The sequence below is a fragment of the Balaenoptera physalus genome (genome assembly GCF_965194825.1).
Source record: "Balaenoptera physalus genome assembly, chromosome: 12".
Taxonomy (NCBI): Eukaryota; Metazoa; Chordata; class Mammalia; order Artiodactyla; family Balaenopteridae; genus Balaenoptera; species Balaenoptera physalus.
In genome coordinates, this window is record NC_138897.1 from 89,323,985 (window position 1) to 89,349,823 (window position 25,839).

The 25,839-nt window shown below is 47.1% G+C and overlaps 1 protein-coding gene across 10 annotated transcripts in view; it reads left to right on the forward strand.

Moving 5' to 3' along the window:
* Window positions 1-25,839, forward strand: part of CFAP251 (cilia and flagella associated protein 251) — a 66,694-nt gene that overhangs the window by 40,024 nt on the left and 831 nt on the right. For 3 of the 10 annotated variants that reach the window (XM_082418038.1, XM_082418036.1, XM_082418039.1), the window contains 6 exons: window positions 2,804-2,918; window positions 3,547-3,710; window positions 8,567-8,657; window positions 8,868-9,011; window positions 23,296-23,524; window positions 24,643-24,744. In XM_082418038.1, coding sequence (XP_082274164.1) covers window positions 2,804-2,918; window positions 3,547-3,710; window positions 8,567-8,657; window positions 8,868-9,011; window positions 23,296-23,524; window positions 24,643-24,744 — 845 coding nt within the window. Of the gene's footprint in view, window positions 1-2,803; window positions 2,919-3,546; window positions 3,711-4,115; window positions 4,995-6,008; window positions 6,223-7,093; window positions 8,658-8,867; window positions 9,012-16,216; window positions 19,673-23,295; window positions 23,525-24,533; window positions 24,745-25,839 lie in introns of those variants that run through there. The other 7 variants (XR_014251979.1, XR_014251980.1, XM_082418040.1 and 4 more) reach the window with 7 other exon arrangements.

Below are 25,839 nucleotides of genomic sequence, written 5' to 3' on the forward strand. Positions count from 1 at the left end.
GATATTAGTTTTATGAAATTGTTAGAAATTTTGGCAGTACTAGGTAGCATTTATATAGCTCCTACTATGTGCCAGGAACTGTTATGAGTGCTTTATATATATTAACTTATTTAGTGCTCACTACAGTCTTATGGGGTAAATACTGTCATTATCCCTGTTTTACCAGTGAGGAACCTGAGGCCCAGAGGGGTTGACTAACTTGACTTTTTTTTCTTTTGCTTATTTATAATTTAAATTAAGGTATAATTCATATACCATAACATTTACCATTTTCAGTGGCTTTTTACTGTATTCACAAAGTTGTATAACCATCATCACTATTTAATTCAAGAACATTTTCATTACCCCCCAGAAGATATCCCAAACCCGTTAGCAGTCACTCCCCATTCACGTCCTTTCCCCCCTGATCCCCCACTGCTCCACCCCTGGCAACACCAGTCTACTTTCTGTCTGTATGGATTTGTCTATTCTGGACATTTCATGTAAATGGAATCATATAATATGTGACTTCTGGTGTCTTGATTCTTAGCATCATGTTTTCAAGGTTCATCCATGGTGTAGCCTGTGTCAGTTCTTCATTCCTTTTAATGGCTGAATAGTATTCCGTTGTATCCACAGACCACATTTTGTCTATTCATCCATCCGTTGTCAGTTGGGTTGTCTCTACTTTTTGGCTATTATGAACATTTGTGTATCAGTTTCTGTGTAGACATCTGTTTCATTTCTCTTGGATGTAGACCTAGAGGTAGAATTGCTGGATCATATGGTAACTATATTTAACCGTTTGAGGAACCGCCAGACTGTTTTCCAAGGTAGCTGCACCACTTTACATTCCTGCCAGCAATATATGAAGGTTCCAGTTTCTCCACAACTTGCCTCTAATTTTTAAGGGTCAGAGCTGGGATTCAAACCAGAGTCTGTTCTCTTAACCATCCTCTTCCCTGCCTCTACCCACTCAATGATATTTGAGGAAAGTCCTTAAACATTTCTACTCAAATGACTAGATAAGGGTGACTTACAATTAGCTGATGCATTGTCTACCAGCTGGTCATTTTAGTGTCTTTAACATTTCACCTAATTCTCTGTGCACGTAAACCTGATCCTGGATCATCCAGCCTGATACTCTCCTGCATCCTGCAGCCCAGTGGTCACGGTCAAGTCTGCCTTCAGAGCTCGCCCCTGCTCACCTCTTCGGTTTTACTCCCTCCACCACCAGCCTTCTTTCTCCTTTACTGTTTCTGCAGTTTTCAAGCAACAGTCCACGTCCCATACCTTTGATCTCCTGTGCCCACTGCCTGTTTTTCCGTTACCTCCATATTTTCTCTGCCTTTCCAATTCACCTTCCCAAACTCAGCTCAGATGTCTCCTGATAGATGTACCATCACTCCTTCCGCAGCGCAGGCTCCGTGCCGGGAATTTGCCTGTCACCTCACTTCTCCCCTCATGGTGCTTCCATGTCCGTTGTTCCCGCAAGGCTGTGAGATTAGCAACCACATCTCACTCATTTCTGAGTCCCGACCCCCCGTCACGGTGCCTGGCACAGAGAGGTGCTCAAGAAAGACATACAAGGAGCGTCTCCTGTTCCCACCAGACACGGGCTGGGTGCAGGGGACACAGGGAGAAAACACGTCCAAACGATGAGGGGCTTAAAATATAATAAGATGAAATAGCTACTGTCCTTACCCTGGGGCAGACCCAAGTTTTGTGGGGTGTGAAGTGTATTTGGCTTTGTGGGTCCTCTTTTTTTAAAAAAGGTATATAATTAAGAATAAAAAGTGGGGACTTCCCTGGTGGCACAGTGGTTAAGAATCCACCTGCCAATACAGGGGACACGGGTTTGATCCCTGGTCCGGGAAGATCCCACATGCTGAGGAGCAATTAAGCCCGTGCGCCACAACTATTTAGCCTGCACAGTAGAGCCCGCGTGCCACAGCTACTGAAGCCCGCGCACCTAGAGCCCGAGCTTCTCAACAAGAGAAGCCACCGCAATGAGAAGCCTGCGCACCGCTACGAAGAGTAGCCCCTGCTCGCGGCAACTAGAGAAAGACCATGTGCGGCAGCAAAGACTCAACACAGCCAAAAATAAACAAACAAACAAACAAATAAATAAATAAAATAAGCTACAAGGATATACTGCAGTGCCCCTCCCAGGCCTCAGGAGGTGTGTGTGCAAGGAAGGGGTCCTGATGCGCAGGTCTGGCCAGCTTCAGGGGAAATCCACCTCTGGGCTTGAGGTCCTGTCCGGGAGCCTCCCCTCAGATCAGATTCCTAATTAGCGTAAGAGTGTCTGAATTCAGAAGTCGGACTGCTGTGAGGGTGCGATTCATTACAGTTTGATGCGCAGATGGATTTTTGGAATCCGCGCGTTGCCTTTAGACCTGCTGTCAGCTGTCTGGACGCCAGGCTGAGGTCTCGGCCCCGCCGTGGGGATGGGGGTGTTTCCTCGCATCCTGCTGACGTTCCTCCCTTCCTTGCAGCATTTTTCCCATCCCTTGTTCGTGTGCACGTTCTCGAGGCATAATGTTCCCTTCACTCAGCTGTCAAGGAGGAAAGTCAGAGCCGCGGCTGTGAAAAGCATCCTTCACAAGCAGAGTTTCCCCAGAGCGTTCGCCGTTTGGAGCTGTTGCCCCTTATTTACGGCCGCTGTTGGCAGTTGAGGGAGAGGTTCTTACAATGGGCTTAGCTGAGCAACAAGACAGGAAATTCAGAATTTAAAATGTATAGGCAACGTGAAAGGGAGCAAGTCATAAAACCTGCCTTGGGATTTGTGGAATTTAGAAAGCGTTCCTTTTTTCTCTTGCAGAAAGACACTCCTCGGGCCAGTTTACGGATCTCCCATTGAGCAGATACAAATCCTCCCAGTGAAAACCCCTCTGGAACTTCAGAAACGCTACATGGTGTTTGTTAACAGGGACAAGGTACCAGCCCTTTGCTCTCTGCCCCGTAAGGTGACCGTGTACTTGGAGCCGGAGGCAGTCTCAGGTATTTCAAGACTCAAGAACGCCGGCTTTCACAGCCAAGCCCGCGACTCCCATCCTGCTCCACAGTGAAAATGGCCATAAATGAGCGGGAATGACTCTCAGGAGAGTTACCTCATTTTCTCTACTCCCAAAAGTACAAGACACATGGTCCACCAAAGGGTTTTTCTTTTCTGATTTCTTTACAAGGAAAAATCTTATAAAGACATACAAGTTAGTTACACTTAGTTGTATATTTGATGACTAATCTATATGGGAAGGCATAAAATCATAAGATGCCAGAATTGTCCTGGAAAAGCCTGGACATGTGACCATGAAGATAGGAGGAAAGCTTCCTTTCTGTGTCCCTGGTGGAACCTGCGTCTGTCTCCCAAGGGACCACCGTGCAGGGCGCAGTGTGTGCGAAGCCCCAGCCATGTGAAGTGCAGCTCTCTCACACTGAGATGGCTGGTTCTAGACACACAGGTCCTTCCCGTAAACAGATCTGGAGGTGACAGGTGACCCTGCCAGGCCCGGCCTGGGGCCCGGTTATCTGAGTCTGAATATCTAGTTACATCTTCCTTTCTAGGTTGGACTTCAGATCTTACCAGTTGATGGCAACCCACATAAGACATCTGCTCTTATATGCCACCCCAGCGGGGTGGCTGGAATGGACGTTTCCTATGACGGCCGCTATGCCTTCACAGCAGGAGGGCAGGACCGGACGGTGGTGCAGTGGGAAATCAATTTAAGGTACGTGATGCGGCGAGAAGCTTGGCCCCATAAGAAGGGTGCCGAGTGGAGACCCCTTCTTTTCACTCAGGAACAGCAGACAGGTATTAAACCCCTACGACATGCCAGGCACTGTGCTAGGCCTGCGGGTCCAAAGACAGCCAAGACTCAGGCGTTGCCTCTGGGATGCTCCCTGCGACACCCGCTCGTATTAATGTGCAGACAAAAGGTTACTGTTCTGTCCCAGGGACCCATGGTATTTGCAGGTGAGGCCGTGTGATTCCACCTTGTTCACCCGGGCCCCATGAGATACTTCTCACCCTGTCGCCGCCTGCAAATTCACACCAGTTAGAGAGATCTAGCCTGAATCTCCAAAGAGTGTGTTACAGAAATAGTAAGAGTATCATTTGAAATGTGTATTTTCAGTCTACTCTTCTCACCCCCCTGCCCTGAGCTGAGAATCTCTGCCTAGGGCGAGGCTGGAGAATTGCATGGTTGAGCATCAGAGAGACACGGACTTTGAAGTCAAAGAGACAAGGGTTCAAATCTGAAGCCTACTCTCTGCTAGCTGTGGGACCTAGGGCAGGTTTCTTAGCAGCTCTGATCTTTGGATTCCTTGTCTGTGAAATGGGGGTACATGGGGGTAAAAATAGGGACTTTTACAGGATCCTTATAAGGATCAGGTAGGCTGATACATGTAAAGCACACAGCACAGAGATAAGGACTCAGTAAATTAATCATTTCCTTTTGTCTCTTCTTCCTTATAAAGGCATTTGCTTATGAGCTCAGGATCTTTGTTACTAAAAAAGGGGGCAACCACTATGGTGATCCTCTCATCTCCCCAAATTCAGCGAGCAGCCCCGGGGCAGAGCCAGTTCCTTGCCTGACCACCTTCTCCAAGCCCCTGCCTCTCAGGTGGCCCCCTGCCTGGCAGGGTCCCATTGAGGAGCTGGGTAAAAGCAGCTTGGAGGCGCCGAGCTTCCTAAAAGAACAAACCTGCTTCATGGCTCCCAGTAAAAGCACACCCCTTACTGTCTGCCACGTGCACATCTTTCTTCTGTGCAGACATCGAAGCTTCGCCCCTTAACCTGAATAGGAGCAAGAACAGCGAGGTTAATCCGCTTTGGAACCGCGGGGGTTTCAGTTTGCAGTTGCAGCTCTGACCTTCACCTCTGCCTTCACCTAAGAGGGCAGATCTTGGGAATTTAGGAGCTGGAGGTGAGCTCTCCCCTTGAAAAGAACCTCCTGATCAGGGCCCCAGAATGAGCTGCTTAATTCCTGGACACCTAGCCTGTTACCTGGACCAATGGGGCAAGCAACACCCTGGTGGGAGAACAGTCTTCCTTCTTTCGTTTTTGTCCTCTTCTCAATCATCTTGGGATCTGCACTAGTAGAGATTTAAAAAAAAAAAAGCACCCACTTTCCAGTAGCTTTCCTGAGCATGGCCAAAGTCCAGGCTTCTGAGAATTTCAATTTAATCTGTTGCAGGGACAAAAGATCATTATAAACTAATTAGCACTTCATTGCTGCTTCTGGTGTTTTAATATGTTCAGTGCTTCACTAATGGGAAGAAATATAAAAACCCTAAACAAGTAAACAAACAAAATTCCCCACCAGATCTACTGATGGCGAGTCGTCGGGTGAAATGAAGGCGATAAATCCTCTCACGTTCACATTATTTTAACCAGCCCACTCCTAGGCCCCCAATCTATCATTGCAGCATCTCAGACTTCCCCTGGGAGACCCCTTCCCTCATCTTTCCCCCTGTCTTGGCTGGCAGGCCACCCTCTTTCTCTCCTTGTCTGGCATCTGTTTTAAAATCCCCCATTTTTGTGCTCAACCTCACACTCCCCTGTAATCCTGCTGCCTTGCTCAGACAAGAGCAGAAAGACCTGGATTCAAATCCCACCTCCCCTACTACTTGCTGTATGACCTGAGGCAAGTCCCTTCCCTTCCCTGAGTCTCAGTTTCTCCGTCTGTTAAATGGGGATATTATCACCATGTTCAGAGCTGTTTTGAGGGTGGTGATTCCTACCATTGCTGTTCCCCCTCCTCCCTCCCCCCACCCCGTCCCCTCCTTTTCCCCCTCCCCCTCCTCTCCCACCTCCCCTCCCCCCCCCTTTTTTTTGTTGTTGTTGTTGCTAACATGAAAGCCTTTGTTTTTAATTTGGTTGATACACATTTGACAAAATATTTTAGAATAAAATAATCCATGAACAGGCACAAGGTATTTACAGTAACAACTGTGAAAAACATAAAACTGACGTATTCTTAAACAGTAATGTCTATTTATAAAATTTTTTGTTGTGAATCCGGAAGACTTTCAGTTCTGCTCATTACCCTGGTCTGAAGCCCCGACAGATGGTGTGTAAGGCCCAGGAGTAGGAGGTGCAACTCTAACACATTTGGCAAGTAAGGATCATCTGTTGGTTTGAGCTCACAGGGAAGTGAAGGGCCAGATCTTGGGGTAAGGTCCCCTTTCTCTTCCCCCTCCTCCCTCTCCTCTCCCTCCCCTCCCCCTCCCCTCCCCCTCCCCTCCCCCTCCCTCCTCCCCCTCCCCTCCCCCTCCCTCCTCCCCCTCCCCTCCCCCTCCCTCCTCCCCCTCCCCTCCCCCTCCCTCCTCCCCCTCCCCTCCCCTCCCCCTCCCCTCCCCTCCCCCTCCCCTCCCCTCCCCTCCCCCTCCCTCCCCACCCCTCCCCACCCCTCCCCCTCTCCCCTCCCTCCCCTCTTCCCTCCCCTCTCCCTCCCCTCCCCTCTCCCTTCTCCCCTAGGGAGCGTTTACTGAGCTCTTGCTATATGCTGGTTGCAGTGCTCACTGTTTCTTGGGCTTTAGCTCTTTCCCAAAAGCACTGAATATATTTCTGGGCACACACACAGTAGGTTTTCAATAAATGTACCTCCATCTTGTGCCCCAATGACCTCTTTTTTTCTGGCAAGCATTAGAACCCAACTTAGGCAGAAAGGGGAAGTTACGAGCGGGTCCTGGGGTCTCGGGTCACTGCACTGCAGGGAGAGCAGACCAGCCCGCCCTCAGCATTTGCTCTCCGCTCGCCTCTGCTGTTGCTGTCACTCTCTGCAGAGCTGGATTTCATCACTCAGCGGGAACTCGGCCACTGACAGTCCCCAGATTGCACACCAGAGAGAGGGAGTCTCTTGCCCCAGCTCTGGTGGGACAAGCCCAGCCCCGTCCCTCTGGCTCTCAGGTCAGCTGAGCTGACGGTGGCCAGGAAGCAGGGTACGTGGGGTAGTCCTGACGGCTGGAGGGCTGTTCCCAGAGAATCCGGAGCTCTGTGCGCCTGTCCCCTGCGGCCTTCCTGGTGGCGACTGGCTCCTCCATGTCACCTGGGCCTTTACCTGGCCCTGCTTCAGAATCAAATGGCCAATAGTGGCCTCACTGCCCACAGAGCCTGTCGGGATTGGGCCTGGGCCTGGCCTGGAGGCCACAGAGCGGGAGCCCTCTCAGCTGGACACCTGCCTCGATGCCCGCCAAGAGCGGGGAGAAGACTGGGCCAAGAGCGGGGTGAATATCAGAGCCAGGAGCCGGGTGAAGACTGGGCCCTACTGGAGACGGTCCTCAGGTCCACCTGGACCCCAGGCCCACCTGGAGAGTACACCAGCTCCATGGACCTCACGCAGCCTGCTTGGGTGGGGCTTGTGCGGGGCCGTGACAAGAGGGCCGAGGACTGTTTTGTGGCTGACTCTTGCAGGAGAGCCGTAGGTGCACCTCAACACCCAGTTCCACAGTAATAATAGTCCTGAGCCAGGCCCGGGGCCGAGCGCTTTCCGTGTATTGTCTGATGTGTCCTCACAGCCATCCTGTGGCGTAGGCACTGTTGGTATCCCTGTTGTACAGATCTGGAAACTAGCTCCGAGGGGTTCAGTGATCTGCCCAAGCAATGGAGTAATGTGCTGGGGCTGGGATTCACATCAACCCCACACCTCAACAAAGATTCATCACAGGAGGAAAATAAAGGGCTTCATGTCGAATCCTTTCTGTGCATTCACTTTAATTTTCACAGCAATCCCCTGAGGCAGACCCTGTAATTATTTCCATTTTGCAGAATAGGAAACTGAGGCCCTGAGTGGTTAAGTCACTTGCCCGTGATCACACTGCTTGCAAGTGGCAGAGCCGGGGCTCACAGGCACGTCCCTTTGACTCCAGCTTCTGTATACATAACCACTTCCCCGCCATGGTCTGCACAAAGTGTGTCTTAATAACCCTACAAAGAGGCTAATGGTCTGATTAGCAGAAATCCAGTTAGTGGATTATTAAGATGATTTCATATTATTATTAGCATTTTGTATGAGGCAAAGTCAGCCTCATACAAAAAGTAGGTTTTCTTACCACTTAAAGGGGCTATTTTTGGAAAAATCTGACCCTGTGTTAGAGAGCAGAGGTTATTTTTATCTGACCAGCGTGGGTCCCTTGCGGCCTCCAGAGTTTTTATGGAAGCAATTAGCCACGGCCATCCACCTGTGCCACATCCCATTCTTCTGGCTCTGGTCACATGCAGATCTAAAGTTACAGGAGGGCCGCTTGGCTCGGGGGACTGTGGACTCACCACCCTCCCTCCCTCCCCCCACCGCCCCCCCCCCCCCGAGAGACTGCAGACAAATTGCCAGGCGTCTGCCCTGTCAAACACGAGAGAATATCATCGTCATTAAGGCGGGTGCCCTGTACCACCGGGTTCCACACTTGAGATTGAATTTTCCATTTGCAGCTTCATTTTGGAGGGAATTTGCTTAACAAGTTTACAGAGACCCTAATCGTATCCTCGCTGTAATACCCTTCGGAGGTCCGCAGCTGGGCAGCCTTGCGGTGCATTGCTTTCCCGACTGACTGCTGGCTAATAACGATGTTTCTCTGATTGTTCTAGTGCCCTGGAGGCAGCAGTTTCTCTTGGGGGCGAAGACCTGACCCCATTCTATGGTCTGGTGTCTGGTGGCAGGGAAGGAAAATTCTACAGGGTAATTGTCCTCAGAGTAAACACTTCCTGGTAACATCTAGTTAAGTCTGTAAAACAGATGTGCCCGGGGTTAACCTTCTTGCTTTTTGCCAAAGCTGTTTTCCCCACTGAGCTTAAAATGTACTTTCTAGAAAATGTCCTTGAAGTCTAAATGGCTGCTTCAGACTTAAGCCAAAAATGCATGTTGTGTTTCCACTTTATTTCCACATAGGAGCTGGAAGACTATTTTTACTATTCTCAGCTCCGTAGTCAAGGTATTGATACAATGGAGACCAGAGAGGTGTCGGAACACATCTGCCTGTCGGAGCTTCCTTTTGTCATGAGAGCAATTGGCTTTTACCCATCGGAAGAGAAGGTAGGTAGAATGAAAACAAGAACAGCCGTGGGATGTGTTATTTATAAAAACGACCTCAGGGAGCAATCATTATAGGTCAAAGTAAAAATTTAACACTGTTCTTACATAAATGGATCAGAAAGGAGGTCCTGGGCATAGCCGATGCACTGCTTAGAAACAGACTTGCCGTAAAGATATTCCTGCAAGGCGGATTCCTTACCAGAGTTTGATGTTGGTAAGAGCATGGGCTTTGGAATTAGACAGAAGGCCCCTAGCTGCATGAGGACCAGCCTCATCCAGTTCAAAGAGCCGGTGCCCGCACAGCACTTGGCACAGAGTAGGCGACGTAGGGAGAGCTCAGTAAATGCTCGCTGTTGTGATCCTGTCCCTGTAGCTGCCGTTCACCTGGCCTGTGTGAATGGGCTGCTCCTGCGAAGTGGGTTCTCACGCCGGGCTGCGGATGGAGCTCAGGAGATGCAGGGCCTCGTAGCACACCCCAGCTGTAAGGGGCTCCCAGCGGGGGCCAGGGGAAATGGTCCTCGTGGAGACTGTGGCTTAGAATGCAACTGATTGGGTACTCTCACTTGAAATGCTAACACATTCTCATTGTAGAAAGTTTGGAAAAGATACACAAGTGGAATGAAGAAAGTAATCACCTATAATCCCAGTACACAGAGACAACAGTTACTGGTATCTTCCTGGATTGATTTATATATAATACATATATATATACATAATTTTAAAAAAACTAATGGGTACCATATTGAATATATATTTTTATCCTATATTTTCACTTGATATGATGTAATACGCATTTCCCATTTCATTAACCATTCTCTGAAAACTTGATTTATAAAGGATATAGCTTAATTTTAAAACTTTGTGTCTGATTTAGAAAATAGACCTGTAAAGAAGAAAATAGAAATGACTCAGAGGTAATCATTATTAACATTTGGGTGGACTTCCTTCTATTGTTTTATATTTAGAAATAGATAAACAAAGAATTGTCATTATGTGGTGTATATAGGTATATATCTCAACATTTTACAGAGTACGTGTGTATGTATATGTATACGTGTATAGCAACATTCTCAGTAACTGTTGTTTTGTGAGCATGTGGCGAAAACTCCTCGATAATATGCTTTTTACCCCTGGCTTTATTAAGATATAATTGACATATAACATTGTGTGCATTTAAGATATTCAATATAGTGATTTTATATACGTACATATTAAAAATGATTACCACGGTATGGTTAGTTAACACATCCATCCCCTTGCATGGTTACAGTTTTTTGTGTGTGATGAGAACTTGAAAAATCTACTATGTTAGCGACTTTCAAGTATACTGTACTGTATTGTTAACTAGAGTCCCCATGCTGTACCTTACACCCCCAGGACATGTTTATCTTATAATTGGGAGTTTGTACCCTTTGACCACTTTTCACCCATTTCTCCCACTCCCCACCCCCTGCCCCTGGCAACCACCAATCTGTTTCTGTTTCTATGAGTTTGGTTTTTTTTTTAAGATTCCACATACAAGTGAGATTGGACAGTATTTGTCTTTCCCTGTCTGACTTGTTCCACTTAGAGCAATGCCCTCAGGTTTCATCCATGTTGTCATACATGGCAGGATTTCCTTCTTTTTTATGGCTAAATAATATTCCAATAATATTCTATCATGCACACAGACACAATCCACATTTTCTTTATCCATCCCTACCAACAATGCACAAGAATTCCCTTTTCTCCACATCCTTGTGAACACTTGTTTTCTCTTGGTTTTTTTGATGAAAGCCATTCTGACAGGTGTGAGGTGATAGCTCATTGTGGTTTTGATTTGCATTTCCCTGATGGTTAGTGATGTGAGCACCTTTTCATGTACTTATTGATCATTTGAATATCTTCTTTAGAAAAATGTCTATTCAGGTCTTCTGCCCATTTTTTAAGTGGGTTATTTGGCTTTTTTTTTTTTAAATTATTAGCACCTTTAATTATTATTTATTTATTTATCCTTTTTTGTTTTTTTGTTTTTGGCTGTGTTGGGTCTTCGTTTCTGTGCGAGGGTTTCCTCTAGTTGCGGCAAGCGGGGGCCACTCTTCATTGCGGTGCACAGGCCTCTCACTATCGTGGCCTCTCTTGTTGCGGAGCACAAAAAGCCGAATAACCGGGCTTCCCTGGTGGCGCAGTGGGTGAGAGTCTGCCTGCCAATGCAGGGGACACAGGTTCGAGCCCTGGTCTGGGAGGATCCCACATGCCGCGGAGCAACTAAGCCCGTGCGCCACAACTACTGAGCCTGTGCTCTACAGACCGCAAGCCAAAACTACTGAGCCCACGTGCCACAACTACTGAAGGCCACGCGCTCTAGAGCCCGTGGTCTGCAACAAGAGAAGCCACAGCAATGAGAAGCCCACGCACCACAACGAAGAGTAACCCCCGCTCGCTGCAACTAGAGAAAGCCTGCGTGCAGCAACAAAGACCCAACGCAGCCAAAAAAAAAAAAAAAAGAAAGTCAGGGATTCTTTAAGCTCCTCAAAAGGTCTTTTGACCAGTGTTCATTTTGTAAAAGTACATGGTCAGAAACAGAAGCAACTACCCGGAAAGTCTGTGCAACCCACATAAAAGTGTTCCCTAGGGCTGTGTTTCTAAAGCATGTCCCTTAGAACATTGTTTCCCAAACTGGCAACCTGCAACAGAATTACCTGGAGCATTTACTAAAAAATCAGATTCCTGGGTCCCATCCCAGATCTAGCCAATCAAAATCTCGAATTATGGGGCCTGGAGTCTGCATTTTCCACTTTGCCCCTTACCTGGTAGTCCAGCCGGGAAGAGGCCCTCCTCCACAGTGCCGCACAGACTCAGTTGCTACCTGCAGTGTCTAAGGATCATATTCATATGAAACTCACCAAAATGCCATCATGGGCCATATGTCTCACATTTCCTGTAAGCACTCAGGAGCCTCTCTCTGATGGCTGCAGATCCAAGCCATCCTACTAAGGAAGCAGCTCCGGGTAGCAGCTGGGAGCACAGCCTCCTGGGTCAGGTGGCTCTGGGTTTGACTCCTGACTATAAGCACTCGCCAGCTGAGAGACTTGGTCAAGTTTCTGAACCTCTCTAAGCCTCAGTTTCCTCATCTATAGAATGGGGCTAATAGTAATACCCAGCCCCTGGAATTATTGTGACGATTAAATGAGTATCTGTTTAGTACAGTACAGGGCACATGTTAAATGTTTGAAAAAACACTATCCAGTATTATTACCTCCACCATCCATCCTATCCTCGTCTCTGGATGTGTGATTATAAAAGGCCTTTAGATGACTGTCTCTCTGACCCTGTGGATCTTTGTTTACAATACCCTTCCTAAAATCATTTTTTTATTTTCTTGATTTGTCTGGTAAAGAGACTTTATGTAAATGGCCGAAAGTCATCAAACTGATGGCAGCCTTCTCACTCAGGATTCTTAATTTTAAACCCCGGGCTCATGTAAATGTGTCCTCTGCAGTCCTGCTTTGTCGATAAGGGAATTCTGGGTGTTTATCCTTTGTGACTGTCACCCACCTGCCACACGAATCGCTGAAGGAGGAGGGTGGCACAGAGTGGCTGTGGTTTTTCTGCTTCCTCTAGAAGTAAGAAGTGTAATTACCAAAGGCTCACTCCGTTGTCCTATCATTGGCCAAAAATAATAAAGCTTAACAACCTATCGAAATCTTGCTGATGAGTAAAAAGTACCCAGAGGGACTTCCCTGGTGGTCCAGTGGTTAGGTCTCGCTGCTTTCACTGCCAAGGGCCCGGGTTCAATCCCTGGTTGGGGAACTAAGGTCCCACAAGCCACGCAGCGTGGCAAAAAAAAAAAAAAAAAGTACCCAGAAAAAAAGGTTAGTCTGCAACAAATGTTATAAAATGACATTGAATATTATTTTACCCACATTAAAATGGTCATTGCAAGGTTGTCACTGACTGTTGTGTCACTGACTGTTATGTCACCCCTCCCCCACCAGCTGCTAAAAAGGGGTTTCAGTGCCCCACTCAGTGTCTTCATAAATCCCCTGGACTCCAGGGGTTTTAATCCACTTAAAAAATAAATTTACTCTTTGGAGATGTTTTCTGAAGGCCCCCGTTCCAGATGTGGCCACATCCGAGTGCAAACACTGTTCGCTGATGAATTAGTTTATATCTGAAGCTCCGAGGGGAGAACTTTTTTTTTTTTTTTTTTAAATTATTAGCACCTTTAATTACTATTTATTTATTTATTTGGCTGTGTTGGGTCTTCGTTTCTGCGCGAGGGCTTCCTCTAGTTGCGGCAAGCAGGGGCCACTCTTCATCGCGGTGCGCCGCCCTCTCACTATCGTGGCCTCTCTTGTTGCGGAGCACAGGCTCCAGACGCGCAGGCTCAGCAATTGTGGCTCACGGGCCTAGTTGCTCCACGGCATGTGGGATCCTCCCAGACCAGGGCTCGAATCCGTGTCCCCTGCATTGGCAGGCAGATTCTCAACCACTGCGCCACCAGGGAAGCCCGGGGAGAACTTTTTGATCTCTAGTTTCCCTTAGATTTATAGTGATTTTAGTAAAAATGTTTTCGGGGCTTTGAAACTTTTAAACCCAGGCTTCGTCATGGTTAATGAAACATTTCCTATTAAGATGCAGCTGTTCCCCCTCCCCCGAGAAGTTGCATGAAGAAGTACGTGCCGCTGATAAGAGTATTTTCACACTTGGTTACTTGAAAGACTTAGAAACTTAGACTCAAGCCAGCCCCCCAAGGCTCTACATTATTTATATTTTTCTTATGTAATTTTAACTGCCTTGGGGATTTGAATCTAGTCAGTGTGGTAGATTGAAGCCAAATTATACAAGAATGTAACCCTCCCCAAAGAATCCCTAACCAGTCCCATCTTCTGCAGAACACAGCCAAAGAAGTGAGGTAGGCTGCTCTTACAAATCTTCATTTTTTTTTTTTTTAATTTTTATTTATTTATTTATTTTTGGCTGCATTGGGTCTTTGTTGCTGCGTGCGGGCTTTCTCTAGTTGCAGTGAGTGGGGGCTACTCTTCGTTGTGGTGCACGGGCTTCTCATTGCAGTGGCTTCTCTTGTCACGGAGCACGGGCTCTAGGTGCGCGGGCTTCAGTAGTTGTGGCACGCAGGCTCAGTAGTTGTGGCTCGCGGGCTCTAGAGCGCAGGCTCCGTAGTTGTGGCGCACGGGCTTAGTTGCTCCGCAGCATGTGGGATCTTCCCGGACCAGGGCTTGAACCCGTGTCCCCTGCATTGGCAGGCGGATTCTGAACCACTGCGCCACCAGGGAAGCCCACAAATCTTCATTTTTTTTCAAAGAAAGATCTGCAATGTTTATAATGTTATAAACCCTAAGTTTGGGTTCCTAAGTTAGGGCTCTTCACAGTTTGTATAGCTGATTTCACATACGAGAAAGTTTCATCTTCCATCTTTATATATATTTTTCCCTCCGGGACTTTGGAATATCATGTCGGGGCCAGGCCTGTGCGTCACATGTGTTCCCTGGTCACTTGTGGCTATGTTTCTATTTAGCTTGCAGAGCGTTTTAGATTCTTTGTAAGTTTTTGCAATGAATTAGCAGCAGTTCAACCACTTAGTTCTATAAATTAAGGCCAATCCTGACAGAGAGGTGTGTGCCCAGCAAGAGTTCACATCGTGGAGGCTCCGCAAATCTTGGTCGGATGAGTAAACGAATGAATGATACGCTCACCAGTCATGTTTGACTGCAAAAACAATAAGGAAGATAGAATCCCTGACATTATTGTTTGATCTCAGAGTAATTAATAGTAGCCCTAACTATTTGGTCTATTCAGCAGCTTTAGCCTTGTTTAGGAGGGTTTGGAGAGGAAATAATCACTTAACTTTTTAAACGTGCTTACCTTTGGACCCAGCAATTCTGCTTTTAGGAGTATATCCTACAGGAAAACTCAGGCAAGTGTAACAGTGACGTACTGCAGGATAGTTTATAATAGTGAAAATTAAAACAACCTTAAGGTCCGTTGATAGGAGATGGGGTAAATCAAGTAAGGCACACCTACACTTAGTAGTTATTAAACAGTGAAATTGACCTACGATTCTTTTATTTCTGTTCTCTTCTTTTTTTTAATTCTTTAATTTTATTTATTTGGCTGCGTCGGGTCTTAGCTGCAGCGCACGGGCTCTTTGTTGCAGTGCGCGGGCTTCTCTCTAGCTGCGGCACGCGGGCTCCAGAGCGCGTGGGCTCAGTAGTTGCGGCGCATAGACTTAGCTGTCCCGTAGCGTGTGGGATCTTAGTTCCCCGACCAGGGATCGAACCCATGTCCCCTGTATTGGGAGGCGGATTCTTAACCACTGGACCACCAGGGAAGTCCCTGACCTATGATTCTTGCTTGACTCAGAAAGAATGTGCTGGTTTTATTGTTAAAGGACAAAAGGCAAGTTGCAAAACAGTATGTAAAGCATGACCTCACTTCATTAACAATAATATATAGATCTCATATATGCCTAGCAAAACTGAAAGAACTTCTTCCAAACCCTTAACAGCACTGACTTGTGAGGCACGGGATCCGTGAGAGCTTGTACTGTCTACTTTCTGCCTATCACCTCCATCAGCTGGGGCCTCTGGTACCAGCTGGAACCCAGCCCTGGTTGCCACCCGTAGTCGGAGTTCGGGGCTGCCCTGGGGGCTCGCGCTCTCCTGGCCTCGGGGCTCCCCCGTGTGCGTGTGCACGCTCCAGGTCATTCCAGATGTGACGCTCAGCGTCTTCCTCCTTTTCCACAAAAACAGAAAGCCCGTCCACACAAGACAACTTCCCTGGAAAACTGGGAATCGCCAGACAGATTCATGCATAACCACATTCCACAGCAGTTTACCTAAAACTTCTCATTAGACCTTCTTCCCAGTCCCGATGACCACCCCCAGGGGGGCTTCCCTGCTGGTCTTGACCCCCACCGAGCTCTGCTCCCCCTCTTCCTTCCCTGAGGAGCGCCCCCTCCTGTCCCCTCCTGTCCCTCCGCTGGCCATGCCAGCTCAGCTCTTAGCGTCTGTTTCCAAATCTGCAGTATAAGCCCATCTGTAGGGTTTACAAATGAAAAAACTTCCCATTTAGTCGCCTCCACTCTCCTTAGAAGACCATCGTGGCTGTAAATTGCCGGGGAGAGGTGAGGCTCATACACACATTTCTGTAGAATTGAATTTTTCTCAACTACAAGCGGTAGCTTGTATTGCTTTTGTTTTCAGAACAAAACCCAGAAAGATAAACGAACAAATCCTCCCCAAGCCTTGTGTGCTAATCTTTGTGGCTAAACCTCGGTCCCAGCTGGGGTGGAGGGAGCATAGCCAAGTGGCACAGCTGCCCGCCATACGAGGAGGAGAAATTTGAGCCAACGGTCATGGGCACAGTTTCTGCTCTGATGAAGACCCCATGGGAATTTGGAAATTCGCACTTTGAAGAAAGGTCCTCAGTGGGTTGGATTTGTTCTGAAGCTTGAATATCAGGAGGTGTTTCCATCCTGAAAGTGAGAGAAATGGCCCACTGCTGTCGGGAGGCCTTCCTGGTCCACTGAGAACCCTACGCCAGGGAGCGCTGCTGTTGCCACACTTACAGCATCTAAAGAAAGAAATCCTAAAATGCTGCGCGGCCACTAAAAAAGAATGCAGCTGATAATATCAATAACACCAACAGCGGCAACAGCGGACCAGCCCTTCTCGCTTGAGCGCTCGCTGAGAGCCGAGGACCGTGCCAGCCCCCCTGGCGTTTCGTCCTCACAGCAAGCAGATGCGTTTATCATCTCCATCTTACCAGCCAGGGCAGTGAGGCTTAGGGGAATGAGGAAGCTTGCTCGGCCACTCAGGGCCGCGGTCTTTACCTCAGCCGGCTGGTCTTAGTGCAAACAAAAGTCAGGACATCGAACACTGGCCATTGCTGAGGGATGGGGAATGATAGAGCACTTTACTTCTATTCTTACATCTCCAGTGTTTGCATTTTTTATAACAAGCACATATTCATCTTTACTGGTTTTATGATGATAAAAGAATAGATCATAGTCATGGTGAAAATTACATTTTTAAAAACTGATGTTATTTGCTTTGTTACTTGCCTTTGCCATTGCTTCATTTCTGTATTATATTTCTTTTTTTTTTTTTTTGGCCTCACTGTGAAGCATGTGGGATCTTAGTTCCCCGCCCAAGGATCAAACCTGCACCCCCTGCATTGGAAGTGCGGAGTCTTAACCGCTGGACCGCCAGGGAAGTCCCTATTTTTCTTCCTTTTATGATTTTTTTTTTTTTTTGGCCGCGCCTCATGGCTCGCGGGATCTCCCCTGACCATGGCAGTGAAAACGCAGAATCCTAGCCACTAGGCCACCGGGGAACTCCCTATTTTTCTTCCTTTTAATCAACTTTATTGAGCTATATCACATATCATACAATTCACCTATTGAAAGTGAGTCAATGGCTTTTAGTATGTTCACAGAGTTGTGCAACCATCACCACTATCGAATCCTAGAACATGTTTATCACCCTGAAAAGAAACCCTGTATCCATTAGCCGTCACTTCCCATCCCCCCTCCTCAGCCCCTGGCATCCACTAGTCTACTTCCCATCTCCGGATTTGCCTCTTCTGGACATTTCATGTAGATGGAATCATGCGATGTGCCATAGTTTGTGTCTGGCTCCTTTCACTGTTTTCAAGGTGCATCCATGTTGTAGCATCATCAGTACTTCACTCCTTTTTCTAGAGGAGTAAAGAAAAGAGAAGTCACTGCGGTGGCTTCTTTTGTTGCAGAGCACGGGCTCTAGGCGCATGGGCTTCAGTAGTTGTGGCTTGCGGGCTCCAGAGCGCAGGCTCAGTAGTTGTGGCACACGGGCTTAGCTGTTCCGCGGCATGTGGGATCTTCCCAGACCAGGCCTCGAACCCGTGTCCCCTGCATTGGCAGGCGGCTTCTTAACCACTGCGCCACCAGGGAAATCTGTCATTCAGATTTTAAAACCTTTAAAAACGTTCACCTGGGGTGGGGAAGAATCCCCAGAAGTGCTTGCAGCCTGGGCCCCGTGAGGGGCTGGGTGGAGGTCACCATAAAGGGTGCTGGGAATGGTGGTGTTGTCATCTCTGAGTCTCCCCCCAGCCGGCAGACAGCAGGGAGAGAGCGCTGTGGCCCAGCACCGAGGGCTGGCCTTCTCCTGGGTCGGCGTCCAGTGCGCAGGACCTGACGGGAGGCAGCTGTTGTGCAGATAGTTACTGGAGAGGGGGGCAGTTGTGAGTGACAGAGCGATGCGCCAACAGCAGAGGCATCTCCAGCCCTGGAAGCTGCTGCCCAGCCCCTCCTCCCCTGCCCCAGGTCAGTGCGAAACGCCGCCGCGATGGGCCACACGGAGCGGGTGTGAGGCGAAGAGGATGCTGTGAGGAAAGACTGTCTCCTCATTTGCCAGGGACGGTCTAGAGAGCACTAGGTGTGTGTTAAGGAGGAGGGAGAGCCCTTCCAGCCTGAGAGGCTATGAAACCATCACAGAAGAAACCGACCCGCACCAGGAGCCCGTTTATAAAGACGAGGAATGGCCCCACTTCAAGTGTATCATGTTCCTCTCCGTTTAACAGGGAGGTTATAAAACTTAATTATAAGACACAATTCTAAGGCCATCAGTGGCTTCCTGCGGCTGACAACAGGATCGCAAACCCAAAGGCCTATGGGGAGAATGACAGCGGCAGGAGTAAAGCAGTCCTGGGCCAGGGGACCCCAGCCCTCCAAGGACAGGCCATCCTCACGTCTCGGGGCCTGGGCAGCGGTACCAGCAGAGACCCAGGGGCCGACTGTGTAAATGTTTAAAAGTTATAAATCTGGAATTCCCTGGTTGGGTCCAGTGGTTAGGACTCTGCGTTTTCACTGCCGAGGGCCTGGGTTCAATCCCTGGTTGGGGACCTGAGATCCTACAAGCTGCATGGCACGTGGCCAAAAAAAAAAAAGTTATAACTCAAATGACAAGCTGTTGAATAGATACTCGACCTTGACAGTTCTACCTTTTTTAAAAATTTTAATTAATTAATTAATTTTTGGCTGCGTTGGGTCTTCGTTGTTGCGCACAGGCTTTCTCTAGTTGCGGCGAGTGGGGGCTACTCTTCGTTGCGGTTCGCGGGCTTCTCGCTGCGGTGGCTTCTCTTGTTGCAGAGCATGGGCTCTAGGCGTGAGGGCTTCAGTAGTTGTGGCTCGCGAGCTCAGTAGTTGTGGCTCGCGGGCTCAGTAGTTGTGGCTCTCAGGCTCTAGAGCGCAGGCTCAGTAGTTGTGTTGCCTGGGCTTAGTTGCTCCGCAGCATGTGGGATCTTCCTGGACCAGGGCTCGAACCCGTGTCCCCTGCCTTGGCAGGAGGATTCTTAACCACTGTGCCACCAGGGAAGCCCCCCTTTTTTGAGTTTTAAGAGAACTTCTTCCATGGCCTCATTGTGCCCACGGTGTTTCATTCATTCATTCATTCATTCAGTAAACGTTTCTCTGGGCCCCCACCATGTGCCGGGCTCTGAACAAAGCTGCTGTGGAAATAGAGATGGACGCTATTGCTACAGCTTAATGGAGGAGACAGATGTGGGCCTGAAGAATTAGAATATGCCTCACAGCTGCCACCCACCATTACTCTCTGATGAAAATCACGAGCCGGGTGCTGATTCTTTCTGGCATGAGCATCACCTCCGCTAGCCGCTGTGGGGTAAGAGCTGGTTCTCAAAGCTGTGGCCCCCAGACCAGCAGCACAGGCCTCACCTGGGGATTTGTAAGCAAAGCAGATTCTCGGCCCAGATCCCAGACTCACGGAATCAGAAACTCTGGGGGTGGGACCAGCAGTCTGTGTTTTATCGGGCCCTCCTGCTCATGTTGATGCCTGATAAAGTTTGAGATCCCCTGCCTTAAAGCCATACTTCTCAACCTTGGCCACACATTCATATCCCCTGGGGAGCTTTTAAAAACTATGACCGCTCATACTCCACCCCAGAACAATTAAATCAGGATCTCTGGGAATGGGGCCGAGGCCTTAGAATGTTTAAAGCTCCCTGGGTGAATCAAATGAACCACTGCCTTAGTGGATGACAGGCCAGCGTGAGAATGCCAATAAAAGACCGGGCTGAAGCCAGCCAGAGCGCTCTGGGCGACCGCGGGGCCTCCCACTCCTCCCACCGGGGCCTTGGGAAGGCTCTGGGCATTCCATTCGGGCTCCGAGGTTCCTCTCCCAAGCATGACCCTCGTTTAGACACGTAGCAGCACCTGCCTCTTCAACTAACACAGAGCAGGCTCGGGAAAGAAATGTTGTGATGCTGAAACTGCCAGCTCTCTGCTTGTTGAGCAGTGATTTTTGGTCAGTCATTTGGGGAAAGAGAGTAAGAGGTGAATCACCTACAGAGTGGTTTGTGCCAAGAATGTTCTCTGAGATCTTTGGAATGCTCCGGGTATGAGTAACTCCAGGCACTTTTGGATTCCTTTTTTGTCCTCTTTGGGTTAGTCTCCTATTTCTGAATTGAGTTTGAATCGTATATTGCGTTTGTAAAGTACACATATCATTTACATTATAATTTATGTATTTATAAATTATAATTTATGTTATAATTACATGCATTGTAATTAGCAAGGGCATAGGAAGTATAATAATCACAAGAACAATTACTGCCAGTTGAGTGCTGACTGTGTTAGGCACTATGTCAGCACTTTAGATACATTGTCACGGTAAGCGTCAGATCAGCCCACTGCAAATGGTTTACCATATTACTCCCTTTTTCAAGACAGGAAACTGAGGATAAGGAATGTTAAGTTACTCACCCAAAGTCATATAGAAAATGGAAGAACCAGGTTTTGAACCTAGGTCTGCCATCAAAGGTCATAGTGTTAGCCCCAGTCTCCTTTGGCTCATAGTAAGTGGTAGCACATGCATATACTAATAGTATTAAAATCATACAGTAGAATCTGTAAATAATATATGCTACTGGATAGTTTTATTTATACACAAAATTGTACATAATTTAACATGCAGTTGTACATAATATAAACTCAATAAATGCTGTATATGAAAATGTTACCAATTAGAGCTACTTGCATAGTACCAATTATGGTTCATTTGTATCCATAACCAATGATGTTATATCTAACGACCATTCCTGGAATGTTGCATTGAGGATATATGACTTCTTTGAAAATATTAGGCGATTACTAAGATACAGTGTAAAAAGGGGAAAAGCAGGATACAAATATACACATACCAGTTTTGCAAAAAAAATAGACACATGTATTTTATATGCATGGGAAAAAGTGGAAGGAAGGTACCCCAGATCTTTCACAGAAATGATGGTTGGACTGCAAGAGGTTTGTATTTTCTTCCTGTTACTTGGGGCAGGACCAAGACACTAGGGTGTTCCAGACAGGCTAATATTTGGCGTTGCTTCAAACTGGTGCTCTTTCAATTTTTGCTCTACATTTATTTAGTAGACAGAGAGAAATTGGCTATCTATTGATAAATATTGTGTACAAATATAGATTCTCTTCCTGATTCATTCCTACAGACCAAAAGAGTTCATGTTCTGGGGAAAAAAAATTATTTCCCACTTTTCTGTGGCTCTTATTCTCTCTCTCTCTCTCTCTTTCTCTCTCTCTCTCTCTCTCTCTCTCTCTGTAAAATTCAAAACCCTGCAATTTAGAGGGACACATATTAGTTTCAAATGTAGACACTAAAATAAATTACTCATTTCTAGCCCTTTGTCAGGCACAGTTCAGGTTTCTGAATTTTAGCCGATTGCAGTGTGCGTGGTACAAAACTACTGCACAGAGAAGGCTGAGGGGAGTGAGGAGTGGTTTTGTTTGTTTCTGTGTTCTATTTCTCTCCTCCTGGCGTTTTGCCAGTTACGCATGGAGCCCGGTGTGGAGACCTGCATTAACTGGCACCACATTTCCATTTGAATCCACAGACATGTCAGCACTCTGCTCATTCTAGGAAATTTGGAAAATACGCAAAGAATGACTTTCCAAATCAGAAAGCAGCCCTCACAGGATGAGTTGGGAATTGTTCCCTTTTCTTGTGTTTTTGGGAGAGTTTGTGGAGGATTGGTATTCTTTAAATATTTGGTAGAATTCACCAGTGAAGCCATTTGGTCCTTGGTTTTTCTTTGCTGAAGCTGTAAAGTTACTAATTCAATCTATTTACTTGTTATAGGTCTGTTTAGATTTTCTCTTTCTTCTTGAGTCAGTTTTGGTCATTTGTATCTTTCTAGCAATTTGTCCATTTCACCTAAGTTATCTGATTTGTTGGCATATAATTGCTCATACTCCTTTTAATCTCTGTAAGATTGGTACTGGTATTCCCTCTTTCATTCCTGATTTTAATAATTTGAGTCTTTTCTCTTTTTTTTCTTGGTTAGTCTCACTTAAGATTTGTCAACTGTGTTGATATTTTCAATGAATGATGGCTTCTTAGGTCTTCATTTTAAAAATTATATCACCTAAGTTGTATGTATGTTACATAGAATCTTTTGAGTATATAAAACATTGCAGGATAAAGATGGAAAAGAAAGAAAGGAAAAAAGAATCATGGTGCAGTTAGTTGTCTTAAGAAACTTACCACAGCCTTAGGTCCTATATTTGAGTTTCACACTGAATTATTTGCTTATTCATCTAAACTAACTTCTAAATTCTTCAGGATTCCATCTTTTAAATGAAACTAATATCTTCTTCACAAAGCAAGGATGTAGTAGATACACTGTGAGATACTTAGGTGAAAAGTGAAGAAATGAAACACTGTTCATGCCAGCGCTAATAGTATTGACCAGTTGGACAGTGGATCAAGGCTGCTGTAAAATTTAGTACCACAAAGTGGGTTGCTTCACACAACAGGAATTTATTCTCTCATGGAAGTCTGAATTCAAGGTGTCAGCAGGGTCATGCTCTCTATGAAACATGTAGGGGATAATGTGTCCTCGCCTCTTCTAGCTTCTGCAGTTACTATCAATCCTTGATGTTCCTTGGCTTAAGCTGTATCCCTCCAACCACTGCCTCGGCCATCACGTGTCCATCTTGGCCCTGAGTGTCTCTTTCCTCTCTTTATGAGGACACTGGTCATATTGTTTGAAAGGCCCACCCTCCTCCAGTACAACCTCATCTTAACTAATGACATCTGCCATGAGGGACTGAGGGACTGGGGGTTAGGACTTCAACCTATCTTTCTTTGGCGGGGGCGGGGGGCGTGGATACAGTCAACTCATAACAGACATGTTCTAAGCTAACGGCTATCAAAGTGTCTTTTCTGCTTACCATGGTCTTTTTTTTTTTTTTTTTTTTCCTAAACCTCTTCCCTAGATTGAAGATATGTTTAACGAAATCAGATTTAGTGAGTATGTGGACACTGGAAAACTAATTGACAAAATCAACCTACCGGATTTCTTCAAAGTTTACCTTAATCACAGGCCACCCTTCGGTAACACCATGAGTGGCATCCAGCGGAGCTTTGACATTCTTGGTTTTACCAATTCAAAGGGAAAGAAAGCTATTCGAAGAGAGGATTTTCTGAAACTGCTTCAAACCAAAGGTAAATACCTAAATAGGTATATCTCGTAACACCCTTGAGCCATTCCCACTGGAGAGAACTGAGCTGGGAGACAGACCACCCCCCGGCATCTCTGATTTGACTGGACTTCAGCCGCGAGGATGCCGCTTACTGACCCACGTGGCTGGCAAACACGGGGTAAAGGGAAGGATGCCAGGAATCAGAAAGATGCAGTTTATGTTCCAACTTCCTGGAACTGCAAGATTCAGGACCCTCACTCGTAAAGCAGGAATACAAGTGCCAGCCATCAACCTCACAGAGCTACTATGAGATTGGGTTGCATTTGTGAAATGAAACCACACCAAAGTAAAACTTTTCATTTTTACCTATTCTCTTCCTCATCGTATTTTTTTTTAATACATTTATTTATTTATTTATTTATTTATTTATTTATTTATTTATTTATTTATTTATTTTTGGCTGCCTTGGGACTTTGTTGCTGTGCGCGGGCTTTCTCTAGTTGCGGCGAGCGGGGGCTACTCTTCGTTGCGGTGTGCGGGCTTCTCACTGCAGTGGCTTCTCTTGTTGAGGAGCACGGGCTCTAGGCGTGTGGGCTTCTGTAGTTGTGGCACATGGGCTCAGTAGTTGTGGCTTATGGCCTCTAGAGCGCAGGCTCAGTAGTTGTGGCGCACGGGCTTAGTTGCTCTGCAGCATGTGGGATCTTCCCGGATCAGGGCTCGAACCCGTGTCCCCTGCGTTGGCAGGCGGATTCTTAACCACTGCGCCACCAGGGAAGTCCTTCCTCATCCTTTTATGTGAGGAAGTCAAGTAGCCCTTTTCCCTGGGCGATCATTTCATCTTAGCCAAACTGGTGCTTCTAATGTGAGGGAATTAGAAATGAAGCTAAGCACAGTCTTTGTCAGAATGCTGTCTTCTTTCTCTGCACAAGCCCCAACACAGTCCCCTGGGTTGGAGTCCCATTTGTAGTGCTATATAAGGAAGTCTATGTGACAGTAACATGGGACTCCCTAGATTGTTTTTGTGTCTCAAGAAAACAGTGGAATCATCCTCTTGAAGACCTCAGAATGATGATGCTGAACTCTGACGTGAGGCTCAGTCCCACGAGCTGAACAGCCTGCTTTTCCCTTTGTGACGCCCAGGTGAGCACATGACGGAAGAGGAGATGTCTGACTGCTTCGCTACACTGTTCGGACTGAATCCTGAGGGCTGGAAATCCGAGCCCGCAGCCTCTTCTGTCAAAGGTACTACAGTGAGCTCTGTCTGGACACGTAGCTGAGGTGCACTAATTTGTTGGCGCCTTAAGTGCATTTATGTCTTCTAACTGGTGCAAGCCACTCTCCTTCATACCATGCACACAACAAAGCAAGTCTGTTGGGAACCCAACATGAATAAGTTATAAAAAGACCAGGGAGTGGTGGTCATGTCTAAGAGATGAAAGCTTTTGTTCTTGTGCTCCGTCCTTCCTTTGTGTCTCCCAGCCTTGTTTCTTCCCTTTATTCCCCCGATCCAGTCCTCATCTGTCCAGCTTGGGTAGGCGAATCCTGGCCACTAGTAGAGGATACAGTTCGGAAGCTGTTTCAGAAGAGGTATTGTCAGGAGAGCCTTGGATGAGGAGAGGGCAGGGACTTGGCAGGCAGGCACGAGCCCGATTTCAAGCTGCCAGAGCTTGAACATCTTTAAAGATCATCCTGGGACTTCCCTGGCAGCCCAGTGGTTAGGACTCTGTGCTTCCACTGCAGGGGGCATGGGTTCGATCCCTGGTCCGGGAACTAAGATCCCGCATCCTGTGCAGTGTGGCCAAAAAAAAAAAAAATCCTCCTCTCCTTTCCTGTCTGAGGATTTCCCACCTCCGTCTTTTAGCTCACTGACCCCCTTGTGCTGGAACGTGTCCGTGGACAACCTTGAGTGAGGCCCTGCTGCCCCCATGGGGTCGGGAGCAAAGACTCCTCACCAGGCTTCCTTCTCCCTCTCCTTCTATTGTCTGTTCCCAATTTCAAATTGAACAGAGCTCCTAACACAGACAGTTCTAGACTCCAGGATCTGATTGGTCATTTCCAACCTGCAAGCTCCTCTACGCCATTCCTTGTGTACCTGGGATTTCAGAATGTAACTTTACCAATTGTTTTATATACACACACGTATACAGTGTTCCTAAATGTCTCAAAACAGTAAAATCAATGATGCCTTGTAGCTGAGGCTTTCCAGTGAAGTGTGCAGAGACTTGGGTAACGGTGCTCCAAGCCCAAACCACAAAGGAGGGATTTTAACCAGTTTCCACCCGAGGGTTTTCACGGAATCAGAGCCAAATCCCAGCACAAAGCTCCTCTCACTTTTGT